This window comes from Amphiura filiformis, chromosome 19 (assembly GCF_039555335.1).
Source record: "Amphiura filiformis chromosome 19, Afil_fr2py, whole genome shotgun sequence".
Classification (NCBI taxonomy): Eukaryota; Metazoa; Echinodermata; class Ophiuroidea; order Amphilepidida; family Amphiuridae; genus Amphiura; species Amphiura filiformis.
In genome coordinates this window covers 25,656,948-25,675,159 of record NC_092646.1, presented here as the reverse complement: position 1 = coordinate 25,675,159, position 18,212 = coordinate 25,656,948, and the positions used below count along the sequence as shown (strand labels likewise).

Below are 18,212 nucleotides of genomic sequence, written 5' to 3'. Positions count from 1 at the left end.
TGTGGTTTACTGATTCAGTTGTCATGTTCTTGTGACACTGATGGAGGTCCAAATGATCAAGATTTTCCATTTTCTTAAAATAATAATTTTGTTTGCAAATATTTGTCAGACTTTTCAAGCTTTCTGTGATTTGTTGTGGGTCATTTAGCCTCTTCCAGAAAAGAACAAAAACAAATCCAGACTGATAGACCCTTCCTGGGAAAGTTGGTCCACCTATAGACGAATCCAATTTCACACATTCCTGCTCCTTAATGGCAGCCATTAGCCGTGACAGGTACCCAACTATCCCACCAAAAATGTGGGATGATGCGGCCTTGAAGGGTATTATAAACTGCATTCTATCACCCGTGTTATAGACAAAAGAATGATGACAGTTTACAACACAAAAGAAACTAACATCAAATTTTAAGCAGGTTTAATCCACCCAATTGGGTACTCAAAACACCTGTTTGGTGCATGCGGGTAACCAAATATGGCCAACCAAATCCTGACCATGACTTGGCTTATTGGATTCGTCTATAGAACAAGGATTTTCTTGTCACCCGAAGTATTATTATTTATCCTAATTCTCTCTCCCTGTCCTCCCTTCCTCTCCCTCCCTCTCTTTCTCTCTTCACCATTCTCTGTCTTTCTGAGTCTGTCTGTGTCCCTCTCTTATCAATGAGCTAATCCAGTTGAAATACATTCACCCCCATGGAAGACATGACCTTAATCTTCCACACAGGGAATCTGAATTTCAAATGGGTTACCTGATAGGTAAATCCATATGAAATCTACAATCCCTTTGTGGGAGATTAAGGTCATGTCTTCCATAGGTTGTGCATGGATTTCAACTGGAATACCCCAGTGTTTGTTTTATTTCTGTATATAAGAGTGTAAGATCCATCATGGAGATTAAACCCAGAGAGTCTCAACTCGGTCATGTTTGTGTGTCACTCATGGAGTACAACCTAGTGTACCTCCGGATTCAGTGCCACATGTCTGATTAAACCTGATTTGAAGTTTGTGCTTGTTTACGCTGTGCCAATATAGTGCATGCACTGTGCAAATAACATGCACCAAGCATTACAAGACGGAAATTATCATTCAATATCTGGCTCTTGGTACACTACTTTATTCTCCATGCGTGGATCAAGACTGCGGATTTGCCCCAGCCTTAGGCCTAAAAAATATTTTAAATTATTTGAGTGGCGTAGCCTGTGACTTACAAAAGTCAAAGCCCAAGCCTTCAAGTTACTTGTCCAACAACTTCTAAGAGTATAGTTGCTCAGTCTTGGACCCTCATACTGATCATCTCACTAAAAAACTTGAGATGGTCCAGTGCGGCAGCACCGTGCAGCAACAAGATTCACATTACACAAATATCGTCGCACCAACAGTGGAACTGGAATGCTCAAAACTCTGATCATGGCCCTAAATATAAGCCCAACCCTGACTTTTTTTGGCAAAAAAAAAGTTCAAAAAATCAAATCAAAATTTTGAAGGGCTTTATGAAACGCAATTTACAGCTTTGAAAGTAAAAAAACCACCCCCCCCCAAAAAAAAATCCTACCTACCCTAAATTTTTTAATATTACACTAATCAAACAAGTTTTTTAGTCCTTATGCATATGCAATTTTAAGTCGGTATTCTTTGGGTCTTATCTCTTTGGTAATTTCATAGTGTTATGATCCTTTCATAACAAAGTTTAAATGAATGAACAAATGAATGAGGCACATGTTTTGAATGGGACACAATTCAATTCGAAAATTGAATTTTACATTCGCATTTTCATTAGTAAATTAAGTTCCAAGACCAAGAACAAATTCACATATCATGTGTCTGTCAAAGAACTATTCCATTTAAAATCCACACCACACCTGTGGAAGATTTGGGAAATATCATCCACATGGGGGTATATGTATTTTAAAATATACTGAATGCATATAGCAGCTCCATTTGAAACTCGCCCTCTCTCAGTGGAAGATTCGGGTTGAATCTTTCTCAGAGGGTGTACATGAATCAAATGGAGCTGCCAAATGTGTTCATTCCATTTGAAATTTATACTCCCCCTATGGAAGATATCCCCAAAATCTTCCACAGGTGTGGTGTGGATTTTAAATGGAATTTCCCAACAGATCCCTTTTTGTAGAAAAATCCACAGAATTAAAACCTGAAAACTAGGATTTCCTTTACCACCAGGATCTGTTCCTGCTGGGGGAGGGAGGGGGGGCTCAGAGGGGCTTTCGGAGTTATGCAGGGGGCTTTTTTAAGGGCTAAAATCACCCAAAACGGCTGATTTTACATGATTTTTAACAAAGTACGGGGGAGGGGGGCTTCAGCCCCCAAAGCACCCCCTGGACATGCTACTGTTTACCACCATGTGCAACAGCGCAGTCACCAATACATGCGCAGTGTAGACAATGAAGAATTCAGTCTATGGGTTGCATTCTTACCTTGTTCCTTCTCCTTTTCGGCATTATGTTTAAAGATGTCTGTAAATAAAAAATGAATATATATCAATCAAGTGACCCATAAGTCTATATGGTTGAATAGAGTATACCGTAAAACCCCGTCTACAAGCATATAGTGTGCTTCTGATGAAAGCTACATTAATCCAGTCGCCATTATGGAGTTTGAGCAAATAAATTAGTATTATTTTAAGACCGATCTATTGTATTGGTATATTAACGCTTGCTTCGAATTAATTAAGCTTTTTTGAAAAACACTATATATGCTTGTAGACGGGGTTTTACGGTATGTTATTAAACCTTTTCAATGCAATTCAAAGAGACGTGGTGCAATTTTTTATATTCTGTTTTGTACCATTCCTACCATTAAATCAATTTGTTTCCAAATTTTGAGTTGCACTTTTGCAGCGGTTTTGATATAAGAAGCAGAAACATGTAAAACAATACCCATTTAAAGCCATATTATAACATTTTCAAACAAAATAGATTAGCATTTCTTTGCCATAAAATGTTAGCTTTTACTGTCAGATATATCCCTTTTATTTTGAGCGAACAACTACGGCAAAGCAAAGAAAATTGGAATTTACTACCAGCGCACATGTCGCCAATCATTACCCTCCTTCGGTCATGTTGTGATACAACCCTCACTGTCCCACACGCCGTGTACGTACTGTGTGTTATGACCATCGTGTATGCGTTCGACTAATAATTCCATCGTAATAATAAAGCACAGGTTCCTGCGTTTTATTCAAAATCTCGGATTTTGAAAAAACTACAGCGCCTAGTGTCTTGATTTTTGCAGGGTATATTGGTTTAATAAAGTACAATTTAATCGTGTAAAAAAAGGAATTTTAAAAATTCAGTGAGGGCGTCTTCCTCAGCAAATGTTATAATATGGCTTTAAAGGAAACATATCTCACTGGCGTAATGAGAAAATAATATGAGCTTTCTTGTGATACCAAAATCTCAGTTTTGATGAATAAAAATGGGACATGAGGCTGTCGATCAGGTCACAAACCTTTAAATATAAAAGTAACCTCTAACAAAAGTGACTTAATTAATTAAAGATTTCTTCTATGCAAGTCCAATTGAAACACTTACTGTATGGGACGTTTCAAGAGCTAAGGTCTGCTCTTCTCATCAGCCAGATGATGCACTGATCTGCTTGGGTTGCCAGTTGACTTCTTGTTGGTATTGATTGAAGTAACACTGTCATCACCAGAAATCAATACATCATAAAGGTGGCTTAATTTGAATGTGCCATGAACTCTGTTCATAGATTGGACGCCCCGCCTCCGGATCCAAATGGATTCCTTGACCCATCTTGTACACTTGTCATTTTCAGTTGTAAGTATTGCGCTATCCTCCCAGCCTCGTCGTCGTCGAGGTTATTTTGAGCTACGTGCTCAGCTAATGCAGAAGTGAGAAATTCTGATTCAGATGCTTTCCTGTTTGCCCTGGTAAAACTGTTTTTGGAAGTTTTTTCCACCGATTTGACATGTTCCTGTTTTCTGGTACCAAACGCTCTGCCCGTTTCTCCAACATATGTAGCTTCACAACCTTGGCATGGAATTTCATACACACAATCTTTTGTCCTTGGGATGTACCAGAATATTGCGCAGAGTGGTCATGGGCTTCATTGCTGTGGCAATATTGTGTTTTTTGAAAATCCGCTGTGCTTTTTCTGACAGACCTTGACAGACCAATCTATGAACAGAGTTGATGGCACATTCAAATTAAGCCACCTTTATGATGTATTGATTTCTGGTGATGACAGTGTTACTTCAATCAATACCAACAAGAAGTCAACTGGCAACCCAAGCAGATCAGTGCATCATCTGGCTGATGAAAAGAGCAGACCTTAGCTCTTGAAACGTCCCATACAGTAAGTGTTTCAATTGGACTTGCATAGAAGAAATCTTTAATTAATGGAATACTACAGTCCTGATGAACTTAATCAAGAACAAAAAAAAAAGAAAAGTGACTTGTTAGTGATGCAAATACCATATGTGTACATCCATATCAAAACGATGCACTTGTCGGCTGCTACATGTGTCTCATTTCAAATAATAAATACCAGACTCATCTCAAGTGGAGTTCAAATCATCCCCAAGTCACATGAATAAGGAATGTTCTCTGTACTCGTAAACCATGTGACTTGGGATGATTTGAAGTGACCTCCACTTCAGTTGAGTCTGGTATTTATTCCTAGCTATTATTTGAAATGAGACACATGTAGCACCCGACAAGTGCATCGTTTTGATATGGATGTACACATATTAGTGCCGAGTTTGTTACAGATTACAATTTCATTTCAGTTCAGTCTTACACAGAGTAACGTGCATTTACTTAGCAGTGGCAGTTTCAACTTGTGTGCACTCGTCGCAATTTAAATGTCAATAACTGCAAAGTCAAAGCCCAAGCCTTCAAGTTGCTTGTCCAACAACTTCTAAGAGTATAGTTGCTCAGTCTTGGACCCTCATACTGATCATCTCACTAAAAAACTTGAGATGGTCCAGTGCGGCAGCACCGTGCAGAAAGATTCACATTACACAAATATCGTCGCACCAACAGTGGAACTGGAATGCTCAAAACTCTGATCATGGCCTACTCTGTCACAAAGAAGATGGAATGCAAAACTTTCAATGTTTTATAAAATGCATAACAACCACGTTGATGTTGACCCTAGTCAGTTTATCACATACCAAAAACCTCGCCACACCAACGCGCTCCGAAAACACACACTCGCTTTCCACATACCACACTCCTGTTCTGATTATCATAGAACCAGATTCTTTCCCCGCATCATCCGGGAGTGGAATCTTCTACCCGAAGCAGTCGTCAAAGCACCATCACCAGCAGCATTTAAGGAAGCCCTAAAGAAGTTGGACTAAATAGCACACCGCACACACTCCGTGTCTGAGCCTTCATCAATGAAGTTGACACAAACTTGGAAGAAGAAGAAGACTAACCCAATGATGCAACTACGTAAACGGACAGAGAGGACACTTCACAGAATCAAGATTATAACATATAAGAAGTCATTGTGCAAATGGACTATTCCATACACTCCTATGGAAAACATGGCCTTAATCTTCCACACAGGAGTTGTAGATGTCAAATGAGTCACTCAATCAGGTAAGGCCAAAAAAAAAAGGTTCGTCTCAAAGCTTGCGCGCGCGTTTGTAAAATCTCACGATTTGACAAAAAACAAATGCGGAAATTTTTTTATTTCAAAAATTTTTTTTTATAGTTTTTTAAAAGAAAAAATTGGCGAAAATCAGACTTTTTTCTCAAAATACCATGAAAAAAATTCAGGAATAAAAAAAAAAAAAATCGCATTTCGCATTTGTTTTAAATTTCTCGTGAGCTTTGAGACAAACCTTTTTTTTTTTGGCCTAAGGGCATTTCATAATCACACTCCCTGTGTGAAAGATTAAAGTCATGCTTTCCATAGGGGGATGGATTTTAATTCGAATAGCCCAACAAGGAATTGATGTGTGATTGAAGGAATCATAGGAGAGGCCATGGGAAGCCCGATACCTTGGTGCGGTATGTAATCTACGGTTGGCAGGAGATTGTTAATTTAAAATAGTTGAAATGAAAGAATGAACAAATGCATGAATGAATGAAAGAAAAGAAAGAAAGAGAGAATGAAACAAAAGAACAAAAGACAGAAAGAAAGAGAACGGGGGAACCGATTGCAAGACATTGTGTCCAAATTAGGTAACCTTTTGACCGCCATGTGAAATTTGATATATTTTATGGAACATTTATCTTGTTACCCTTGCCCAAAAACATGGGTGTGACACAACTAAGGTCTTATTTTCTAAGTTTGATTTTCAGTCGTTGGTATAAAGTGAAAGATGCAGAACTTTATGCAGGATGCATTCTAATTCTGGAACTTTATGAAGGATGAAGTCCAATTCTGGAATATTATCGAAGACAGATAAAAAGATTTTATCGCGTCTGACGTTACTGTCGATTACGATCCTTGATTGGTTAATAGCGCGTAAAAGGAAGGCCAATTTATATGGTACCGAACAGAGAAAAGGAATAGCAGTAAATTGCTAAAAATTACGTACTTTTACAAGGCAAAAAGCAACATTTCTAGGCATTGTTGACATGGTGCCTTCGTGAAAGAGAGTTTCCTACTATAAAAACCTAACTTTTGAGATGGTTTGTGTGTTTGAAGGTGCAAAATTAACAATAAGGCGCCCATTTTTCCGCCATGTTCGATCAGCAAGTCATCATCATGACACTTGTAAACAAACCATGTTCAAGTTTGATTGACAGATGACATCAGATGCGATAAAATCTTTTTATCTCTGTCTTTGATAATAGGTACTTACCGTTCAACATGATTTTTGTAGTACCAAATTTGTCTTTGGTTTCTTGATCCACCTTCATACCTCCTCCTTGATTACTTGCCTTCTCTAATTAAAGATAATGTAAAACTTATTATAATTTGGTTCACCTCAAGTTCGGTAGTGACGTCAATGCTTTTTCGCGGTTGCGCCGCAAGTGTGCCAACAAACCACCTCTGTACGCCTGCATGTACACTCAGCGCATTTAACTTTACGCGCGTGATTCGATACTGATACTGAAACTTGAGATGAACCAAACTATATATCAGTGTGGAAAATTCAGCAAAAATCCAACCAGGTAATAAATAAAGATTGGGAAGTGTCACTCTATATAAAAAGTAATACAACTAGGGAAGCCGCCATTACCAAGCCATCGCGTAGGCCTGGAACACTACCATGATTTCTACCGGCTGCATCGCGCCCATGCTCCGCATTGCAGTAATGAAAATAACCCGTAAAATCGCGGTTTGCTGCATCCACGGTTAGATTTTTTCAAGCCTGCTACAGTGCATTTTTTTTTTTTTTTGGACAGCTATTTTTAATAAGTTAATGACATTTTTTTATTGATTACATCCAAACGACCAACAATCCCGCTATCCTGGCCAAGATATACAAGAAAATACTGCTTCAAACACGAACATTAACCCTAATTTACACGCCTACACGTAAGACTTGACAATAGTCTATTTAAATCGTTCTTGTCAAGCTCGAGGGGATTGACCCCCGATGATTGACAGTTGGGAACGCGTAACTGTACGCGTAGCCATGGTAGCGGGGGTGCTAACGGACGCGCTGTTAGCACCCTATGGCGGCCCCCATACATATACGTGTGTCAAATTTTGTGGTTCGCGGCAGCATACCGGAGCGTGCAAATTTGGCAAAATTTGGAGAATCGGCGAATCACTGTCAACCCCTGATCCAACTAAACAGCACGACAGGCTAGACTTGATAGCCTGGTCCCGTCACTCACTCCAACTATCGGATACATATGCTCGTGGCAAGGAATTTAAAACACCCCTTTTTGTGTGTTTAGTGTGTAAAAATTGCTCATTTGTATTGCAATTTTTTGGTGATATAACAACTACTTTAAATATCTTAATATATCTGATTTTTAAACAAAGACACAAAGTTCATTAATAGCTCTGCTAAGAAATTAAAAATTAATAAACCAAGATTGTGTTCTTAAAATGCTTTCTGACCAAGATTGTATTTTTAAGATGCTTTTGGACAACAGACCTGGACAAAATATACCCCTTAAATCTTGAGAACTTTAAAATAAAAAAGTACCCTTCTTTTGGATTTCATAAAAAAAGAAATTCACCAAAAATTGATAGTTTTAATCACCCTTTTTTCACAAAGTTTTTCACAAGCATGTGCAGCCGACAGTTTGGAGACTGACAGGATCAGGGCAGGGCTGTCAACTTTTTGGAATTGCTTGGCGTGAGACAGAGGTGTACCAGGATTTGCCAACTACAATGTTCATTTTGACCCGTGATTATTTGAGCCACGGCCCTCAAGAATCTAAAAGGGGGGGTAGGGACAACAAACTATTTTGACGATGCATGAGATTTTACTCACTTTCCAGCTTTTTGCGTGAGATTTACTACCTAGGCGTGAGATTATAATACCTTGGCGTGAGACCATGAGAAAGTGACCCAATGCGTAAGACTCACCGCCAATGCGTGAGAGTTGACAGCCCTGATCAGGGTTGAAAGTTACCTGTCTGAACTGAATGAAATGAGCTTCCATGAGGCCAGGGGGGGTGCTCAAGTTTGGTTTTGGTAGGGCTGTGCTGCTGAGAATTTGAAAATGGACCCATACAAATATACAAATTTTTCAAGAAATTTGGACCTTTTGATATACCGAAAGTCACAATTTTCAGCCAAATTTAACCCAAATTGTCTTTGTTTTTACAAATTTTCCCAAAATTTTGACTAGATTAAGGAAAAATTGGGCTATTTTCTAAAAAAATTGAGAAATTGTGCAAAAATGACCCTTTCATATACCAAAATAGGCTTTGAAAAAGGGGTCATTGATATATCAAAAGGCCGAAAATGCTACCCATATTTGCGGCACATCCCCGTATGGTCATTTATACTGAGTACCCCCGGGCTATGAGGAAAGAACCCTCTATAAATTTCTTCTGTACCAGTCCCAGGACCAAAGTGGATAAAGCAATTAATGTTGGAGGGTGACTTTCTCTTTGGCATATCTTTGAAGTTGAAATTCTCAAGTTTAGCTTCAATATGGCAAAAATGTTCTTGTGCTTCTGCGCACATTTGTACCATAAACTTAAAATTTTTTCCAACCCTACCCCCAATGTCATAAAGAAATCTATAATGCCACTGTTGGTGTTAATAAAGAACAAGTCAAGATCGAGTAGGGCTCACATCTAAATGGATTAATTGCTACATGTACAATATATAGACTATCGTCTTCTTTTTGGCATTTATTGTAACATTATTTCCGGGAAAAATTCTGGCTTGTAAAATTTATGTCAGGCGTGTCACTTTTTAGAGTTAAACACCCAACTGGCTAGTGCCAAAAAAGTTAAGATCCAGCCCTGTACATGGGTAATCTCACCTACAATCCTGGTGGAAATTTGATGCCACACCAGCCTTTGCTGGTGTTAAAAGCATGCAATCGGAGCTAAATGTGTGATCACCTTGGGGCGGACATTTTAAAAATGAATTTAGAAGAGCAGCAACGACATCACTTGCATTACATTCCAGATGTTAAATCTACATCATATGCAAAATTTGAGGAAATTCGCACGAGTCCGTTTTATTTAAGGGCCATTTGTCTAGCTATAACTGGTCTTAACATGTAGCCCTATGGGGAGAGAGCCAGTTGAGGGCGCTATAACCCCCATTTTAGGAACAAAAATGTGATTAAAAAAAAAAAACGGACTCGTGCGAATTTTCTAAAATTTTCAGAGTATGTAGTATGAACATATAGAAATATAATCAAGTACGTAGTTGCCCTACCTGCTCTTCTCCGAAAAAATAAAAAGTCCTACATACCTCAATGATAATGAAACCTAGGTGATATAGTTCTTCATTATCTTTCAGCTACACTCTTCCCTTCCCCACCCCCATTTTTTAATGTTGGGAGACTGTAATGTAGAAATTATGACGATTTTGTCCAAATCAACATTGCAACGGGGGAGCCGGGAAAGATGTTGGCCAATTAACGCTCTGGTGTGGCAACATTTTTCACCAGGATTGTAGTCATGATTGCATACTCTCTCACTGTGTCTTTTTAGCAGCCAACTCTGAGTTAATGTGGAGATTTCACAACACTGCATTTTTCTCCTTCACATTTAAGCACGACATGCACCCTGTGCTGTTTGTCAAACCATTGACCCAATACCCCTGAAAGAATAAAATGACAACCTGGATGTTTCCCCTGGAGTGGGACACGATGGACATGTATAACACCTCAAACCAAACCATTCCAAGCACATTATTTAGGTATAATAATAAGGATTAGTATATTGTACAAGTTTTTTTCACTTACTTTTACCAAATCCGGTACTTGCAAAACGGCCTCTGAAACCCGCTTTAAGAACAAAGAAAAACAAAAGCCTTACACTCTTAGACATCAATGTTCCACATATGTGACATGATTAAGAGGAATGAGTCAGATGTCGATAATATTGTTTTTGAGATATTGGCAATGAAAATGTTAAAATTCCTTTGTTTTATATCGTTTTCAGCAATTGATAAATTGACGTAACTTTGCAAAGAAAATCCGTATCAACATGGGGTTTTCAGTTTCTGAAAGCTCCAAATGTCCTCTTTTACTTCTTGCATCGATCCCGAGATGCGACAAGAAGTATCTTAATCAACATCGGAAATGGTAAGATTGTTCGATGTACAGAGTCTGAAAGAACTACACCATAGAGTATGGGGAAACTGATTATGGGCAGTACTGCCCAAGTTAACCTTTTGACCTCCATCTGAAATTTGATTATTTAAAAAGTCAGTGTTCACCTGGAGTGGGGCAGGAGTGTCCATGGCAGGGCTACGAAATCACCGGTATCGTGGTACCGGCGTTCCCAGAAAAAAATTCAGAGTTGCAGAAAAAAATCAAGACGGGAAAAATAATCTTTAATATCATTTTTCTGAAGCTCTGAAAATATTCTGTGAACACGATCACTCGTGAAATATTTTCTGCGAACTTTCTGCGACGATAACTGATAAATAAAACTAACAGGAATGAATATAGCATAAGTAGGATTCGTTCCCCAGAAAAGCAGGTTTTTCATTGATTTGCCAAGGGAAATAATTTTGTTTGTTGCATATTGTTTTGGAAAAACTTCAACTGTTCACATCTTTGGAACTAAATTAATGTTCAATAACTAGGATTGTTGGTCCTAAAAAGGGGGGATGAAAAAAAATTCAGTCCTTAATAGAGGGGGATCAAAACAATTGAGGGTAAAATTCGGAGTAAAATGTACAAAAGGCATGTACATTCCAAAATTTTGCACGCTCCTTGCAAGCACGAATGTTAAGTATTCAATTTTGTAATCTCAAGCTACAAATCAACAAAATGTGCGCACTTTACAATTTGGGTGTAACACTATGACTCCAATGAGTAATAACTCCAAACAGTCATTTTTAGCTAATGACATAGGGGTAGATCCGGGGTGGGAGGGGGCATAAATCCCCCCAATATATTGTTAGGGGATGGTCCATACAATCATCCCCACAAAATTGACACCTGTATATGGGTTTCTAACCAAAATTAACCCCATATTTGGTCATTTTTAAATAAAAAGTGCCAATTTTTGTGCGCTTGGCGCTAATTAATTCTAAGATCATGCTGGGGCTTTGCCCTGGACCCCACCTGTTTAATAATTGTGTTCATACTCGCGCTCCGGCTCCACGCTCGCAGAAAATATTTCAAACAACAGTTCACGTTCCCAGAAAGGAAATTATTTTTCGCTGCCCTGGTCCATGGACACCTAAACAAAACATTCTTGGGCATTATTTATGTTTAATAATAACTGTTTTTTCACTTACCTTTTCCAAATTTGGTACCACCTGTTAAACCACCTTTAAGAACAAAGAAAAACAAAAGTAATTTGTTTGTATCCTAGTAGACATATTTATGTTCCAAATATGGTTATAGGTTAAACCGATTCCGACATAGTATATTTTACTGGAAGTAATGATTTTGTTTCCAATTATAATTTAAAAACCGATGCTTGATATACCATACAATGCTTTGTTAGTTGTGATTTCTTACGACTAGTCCAATAAAATATCCACTTACTTGCAGGCGTTTGGAAACTGTCAGTTTCCTTTATCGATACTATTGATGTAATTGATCTGTATACAGCTGATGTTGACTGCTGCTTAGCAACTGAGTTGCCAGTTGCTTTCTTGTCAGTTATCAGATCGTCAAAAGCGTGACTCAAGTTGTATTGCCCTCGTCTCTGTTCATGGTGTTGCCCCGCTTTCTGATGGTAATTGCCTCTTTGATCCACCTTTTATATCTGTTGCTCTCTTTGCCCACGAGAAAGGCATCACAGTCTGTCATCCACAAGTCGGCTATTACAGACCATGTGGTTGAAAACAATCATGTAATCGATTGGGATGAGGCTAAGATCGTGGGCAAAGAGAGCAACAGATATAAAAGGTGGATCAAAGAGGCAATTACCATCAGAAAGCGGGCAACACCATGAACAGAGACGAGGGCAATACAACTTGAGTCACGCTTTTGACGATCTGATAACTGACAAGAAAGCAACTGGCAACTCAGTTGCTAAGCAGCAGTCAACATCAGCTGTATACAGATCGTCATTACATCAATAGCATCGATAAAGGAAACTGACAGTTTCCAAACGCCTGCAAGTAAGTGGATATTTTATTGGACTAGTCGTAAGAAATCACAACTAACAATTCTACTATGAACAGTCCTGATGAATTTGTTCAAGAACCATACAATGCTGTATCCCATTAACGGTGTTATGCTGTCAACTTTTTGGAATTGCTTGGCATGAGACAGAGGTGTACCAGGATTTGCCAACTACAATGTTCATTTTGACCCGTGATTATTTGAGCCACGGCCCTCAAGAATCTAAAAGGGGGGGTAGGGACAACAAACTATTTTGACGATGCATGAGATTTTACTCACTTTACAGCTTTTTGCGTGAGATTTACTACCTAGGCGTGAGATTATAATACCTTGGCGTGAGACCATGAGAAAGTGACCCAATGCGTAAGACTCATCACCGCCAATGCGTGAGAGTTGACAGCCCTGATCAGGGTTGAAAGTTACCTGTCTGAACTGAATGAAATGAGCTTCCATGAGGCCAGGGGGGGTGCTCAAGTTTGGTTTTGGTAGGGCTGTGCTGCTGAGAATTTGAAAATGGACCCATACAAAATAATATACAAATTTTTCAAGAAATTTGGACCTTTTGATATACCAAAAGTCACAATTTTCAGCCAAATTTAACCCAAATTGTCTTTGTTTTTACAAATTTTCCCAAAATTTTGACTAGATTAAGGAAAAATTGGGCTATTTTCCAAAAAAATTGAGAAATTGTGCAAAAATGACCCGATTCCGACATAGTATATTTTACTGGAAGTAATGATTTTGTTTCCAATTATAATTTAAAAACCGATGCTTGATATATACCATACAATGCTGTATCCCATTAACGGTGTTATGCTTAATATATAGTCATACTGTAAAAACTTAATAGTTAGCATATGTGCTTACTATCAAGCGTTTTTGAAAACATGAAATTGTACTTAAGTCCGGTGCTTTACCAACTGAGCTGATGGGGTTGAGACACAAATTTGCAGATTGTGTATCGTTGATTTGCTCAAAACTCTTTACACTTTTGTTGATGATACCAAAATTAAATAAATAGCATCAATACTTTTGAAGATATGAATAAGTCTGTAAATGAGACCTTGATATTTTTGCCAAATTGCTATTCTAAGTAATGGACCAATTAGTTTCCTGCCTTACACAGGATTGAATAGGGATTATCATAGTTCAACTGTTATTTATTGATTAAATAAACCACTTTTTAATAAGTACTATCAATGATTTGAAAGTTTACTTAGTCCCACTTCTACTTCTTGCATCGATCCCGGATGCGACAAGAAGTATCTTAATCAACATCGGAAACAGTAAGATTGTTAGATGTACGGAGTCTGAAAGAACTACACCATAGAGTATGGGGAAACTGATTATGGGCAGTAGTGCCCAAGTTAACCTTTGACCTCCATCTGAAATTTGATTATTTAAAAGCCAGTGTTCACCTGGCGTGGGGCAGGAGTGTCCATGGACACCTATAAACAAACCATTCTTGGGAATTATTTATGTTTAATAATAACTGTTTTTTTACTTACCTTTTCCAAATTTGGTACCACCTGTTAAACCACCTTTAAGAACAAAGAAAAACAAAAGTAATTTGTTTGTATCCTAGTAGACATATCTATGTTCCAAATATGGTTATAGGTTACACCGATTCTGACATAGTATATTTTACTGGAAGTAATGATTTTGTTTCCAATTATAATATAAAAACCGATGCTTGATATATACCATACAATGCTGTATCCCATTAACGGTGTTAATTATGCTTAATATATAGTCATACCGTAAAAACTTGATACTTAGCATATGTGCTTACTATCAAGCGTTTTTGAAAACATGAAATTGTACTTAAGTCCGGTGCTTTACCAACTGAGCTGATGGGGTTGAGACACAAATTTGCAGATTTACTTTATCGTATGTAACTATGTGTATCATTGATTTGCTCAAAACTCTTTACACTTTTGTTGATGATACCAAAATTAAATAAATAACATCAATACTTTTGAGGATATGAATAAGTCTGTAAATGAGACCTTGATATTTTTGCCAAATTGCTATTCTTAGTAATGGACCAATTAATTTCCTGCCCTACACATGATCGAATAAGGATTATCATAGTTCAACTGTTATTTATATTGATTAAATAAACCACTATATGGTACTATAAGTACTATCAATGATTTGAAAGTTTTCTTAGTCCCACAGTCAAATACCATATAATTAAGAATTCCAAAATTTCATTTTTTTTTTATGGAATGTCATCTTTAAAGGCCTATATTTATATAACTCAAAAACATGTCTGGTGACTTGTTCCGGGTTTTGGGGGGAGCTGGTCACAAAAATTTTCTTGTGTCCATCACATTTTGGAATGTTTGTTCTTCAGTTGTCACTAACAAGCATAACACAATGACATGCTTAGCTGGTAGATGATAAAGCAGTCTAAATGGGGAACAGGTACTTACCTCCCATTTTGAATGCTGTAGAACCAAATTTGCCTTTGAGTTGATCCACCTTCATATCACTTTCTTGATTAGTTGCCTTAGCTAATTAATGAAAGATAATGTAAAACTTATTATACCAATGTGGGAAATTGAGCACAAATCCAACTACCGTATTTCCTCAAATAAACGCCCTCGAGGCGTTGCATTTTCCAAACAGGGGGGCGTTTATTTAAGGTCATATTTAGAACAATAATTCCTGTTAAAATCATTAGGTAAGCTTAAAACTCAAGCTGAAATGACAAACTATGAACAAGAAACACTGACTACCAGTTCACTTATATCGGCATTTTTGAAACATCTTGGTTGAAAAAAGTGGTGGGGCATTTATTTGAGGGGGGGGCTACTATTCGAGGAAATACGGTATACAGCAAGGCAGGCTTGACTTGAAAGCCGGTCCAGTCACTCTACCAACTATCGGATACACATATCTTTAGAAAGGAATTAAAAACACCCTTTTTTTGTTTTCTGTGTGTAAAAACCACTCCTTTGTATCGCAAAATTGCAAATTTTGGAGGCCTTAAAATGTCCCAGTTTTTCACAATATAACAAATATTTCTAATGTATCCCTCTTTAAACAAAGACACACCAAGTTCATTAATACACCCTGTAAAGAAAATGTGAAATCAAAAATTAACAAACCAAGATTGTATAATTACAATGCTTTCTGACCAACAGACCAGGTCAAAATATACCTTTGTTAAAATGTTGACAACTTTGAAATTAAAAAAATTACCCTTCTTTTGGATTTTGTGAAAAAAGAAATTTGCAAAAACTGATCTAGTTTTTTCACAAAAGTTATCCACAAGTATGTGTATCATAGTTCAACTGTTATTTATTGATTAAATAAACCACTTTTTAATAAGTACTATCAATGATTTGAAAGTTTACTTAGTCCCACTTCTACTTCTTGCATCGATCCCGGGATGCGACAAGAAGTATCTTAATCAACATCGGAAACAGTAAGATTGTTAGATGTACGGAGTCTGAAAGAACTACACCATAGAGTATGGGGAAACTGATTATGGGCAGTAGTGCCCAAGTTAACCTTTTGACCTTCATCTGAAATTTGATTATTTAAAAAGCCAGTGTTCACCTGGCGTGGGGCAGGAAGTGTCCATGGACACCTATAAACAAACCATTCTTGGGAATTATTTATGTTTAATAATAACTGTTTTTTTTTTTTTTTTTTCCAAATTTGGTACCACCTGTTAAACCACCTTTAAGAACAAAGAAAAACAAAAGTAATTTGTTTGTATCCTAGTAGACATATCTATGTTCCAAATATGGTTATAGGTTACACCGATTCTGACATAGTATATTTTACTGGAAGTAATGATTTTGTTTCCAATTATAATATAAAAACCGATGCTTGATATATACCATACAATGCTGTATCCCATTAACGGTGTTAATTATGTTTAATATATAGTCTTACCGTAAAAACTTGATACTTAGCATATGTGCTTACTATCAAGCGTTTTTGAAAACATGAAATTGTACTTAAGTCCGGTGCTTTACCAACTGAGCTGATGGGGTTGAGACACAAATTTGCAGATTTACTTTATCGTATATAACTATGTGTATCATTGATTTGCTCAAAACTCTTTACACTTTTGTTGATGATACCAAAATTAAATAAATAACATCAATACTTTTGAAGATATGAATAAGTCTGTAAATGAGACCTTGATATTTTTGCCAAATTGCTATTCTTAGTAATGGACCAATTAATTTCCTGCCCTACACAGGATTGAATAAGGATTATCATAGTTCAACTGTTATTTATATTGATTAAATAAACCACTATATGGTACTATAAGTACTATCAATGATTTGAAAGTTTTCTTAGTCCCACAGTCAAATACCATATAATTAAGATTTCCAAAATTTCATTTTTTTATGGAATGTCATCTTTAAAGGCCTATATTTATATAACTCAAAAACATGTCTGGTGACTTGTTCCGGGTTTTGGGGGGGAGCTGGTCACAAAAATTTTCTTGTGTCCATCACATTTTGGAATGTTTGTTCTTCAGTTGTCACTAACAAGCATAACACAATGACATGCTTAGCTGGTAGATGATAAAGCAGTCTAAATGGGCAGGTACTTACCTCCCATTTTGAATGCTGTAGAACCAAATTTGCCTTTGAGTTGATCCACCTTCATATCACTTTCTTGATTAGTTGCCTTAGCTAATTAATGAAAGATAATGTAAAACTTATTATACCAATGTGGGAAATTGAGCACAAATCCAACTACCGTATTTCCTCAAATAAACGCCCCCGAGGGCGTCGCATTTGCGAAACAGGGGGGCGTTTATTTAAGGTCATATTTAGAGCAATAATTCCTGTTAAAATCATTAGGTAAGCTTAAAACTCAAGCTGAAATGACAAACTATGAACAAGAAACACTGACTACCAGTTCACTTATATCGGCATTTTTGAAACATCTTGGTTGAAAAAAGTGGTGGGGCATTTATTTGAGGGGGGGGGGGCTACTATTCGAGGAAATACGGTATACAGCAAGGCAGGCTTGACTTGAAAGCCCGGTCCAGTCACTCTACCAACTATCGGATACACATATCTTTAGAAAGGAATTAAAAACACCCCTTTTTTTTTTTTTTTTGTGTAAAAAACACTCCTTTGTATTTCAAAAATTGTAAATTTTGGAGGCCTTAAAATGTCCCAGTTTTTCACAATATAACAAATATTTCTAATGTATCCCTCTTTAAACAAAGACACACCAAGTTCATTAATACACCCTGTAAAGAAAATGTGAAATCAAAATTAACAAACCAAGATTGTATAATTACAATGCTTTCTGACCAACAGACCAGGTCAAAATATACCTTTGTTAAAATGTTGACAACTTTGAAATTAAAAAAAATTACCCTTCTTTTGGATTTTGTGAAAAAAGAAATTTGCAAAAACTGATCTAGTTTTTTCACAAAAGTTATCCACAAGTATGTGTATCCGACAGTTTGGAGAATGATGTGACAGAGGTTGATTTAGGGATACAATCATTTTTACACCAATGCCTAGGCATTGTCTGCATG

General features: G+C 37.1%; 1 protein-coding gene across 1 annotated transcript in view; it reads right to left on the bottom strand.

Moving 5' to 3' along the window:
- The window catches only part of LOC140140466 (uncharacterized), a 115,160-nt gene that overhangs the window by 18,953 nt on the left and 77,995 nt on the right, over nt 1-18,212 (bottom strand). Inside the window, exons 26-33 of the mRNA XM_072162225.1 lie at nt 17,269-17,349; nt 16,329-16,376; nt 15,121-15,201; nt 14,191-14,223; nt 11,845-11,877; nt 10,337-10,378; nt 6,803-6,886; nt 2,436-2,474 (exon numbers count right to left, since the gene is read on the bottom strand). Coding sequence (XP_072018326.1) covers nt 2,436-2,474; nt 6,803-6,886; nt 10,337-10,378; nt 11,845-11,877; nt 14,191-14,223; nt 15,121-15,201; nt 16,329-16,376; nt 17,269-17,349 — 441 coding nt within the window. The remainder of the gene's footprint in view (nt 1-2,435; nt 2,475-6,802; nt 6,887-10,336; nt 10,379-11,844; nt 11,878-14,190; nt 14,224-15,120; nt 15,202-16,328; nt 16,377-17,268; nt 17,350-18,212) is intronic.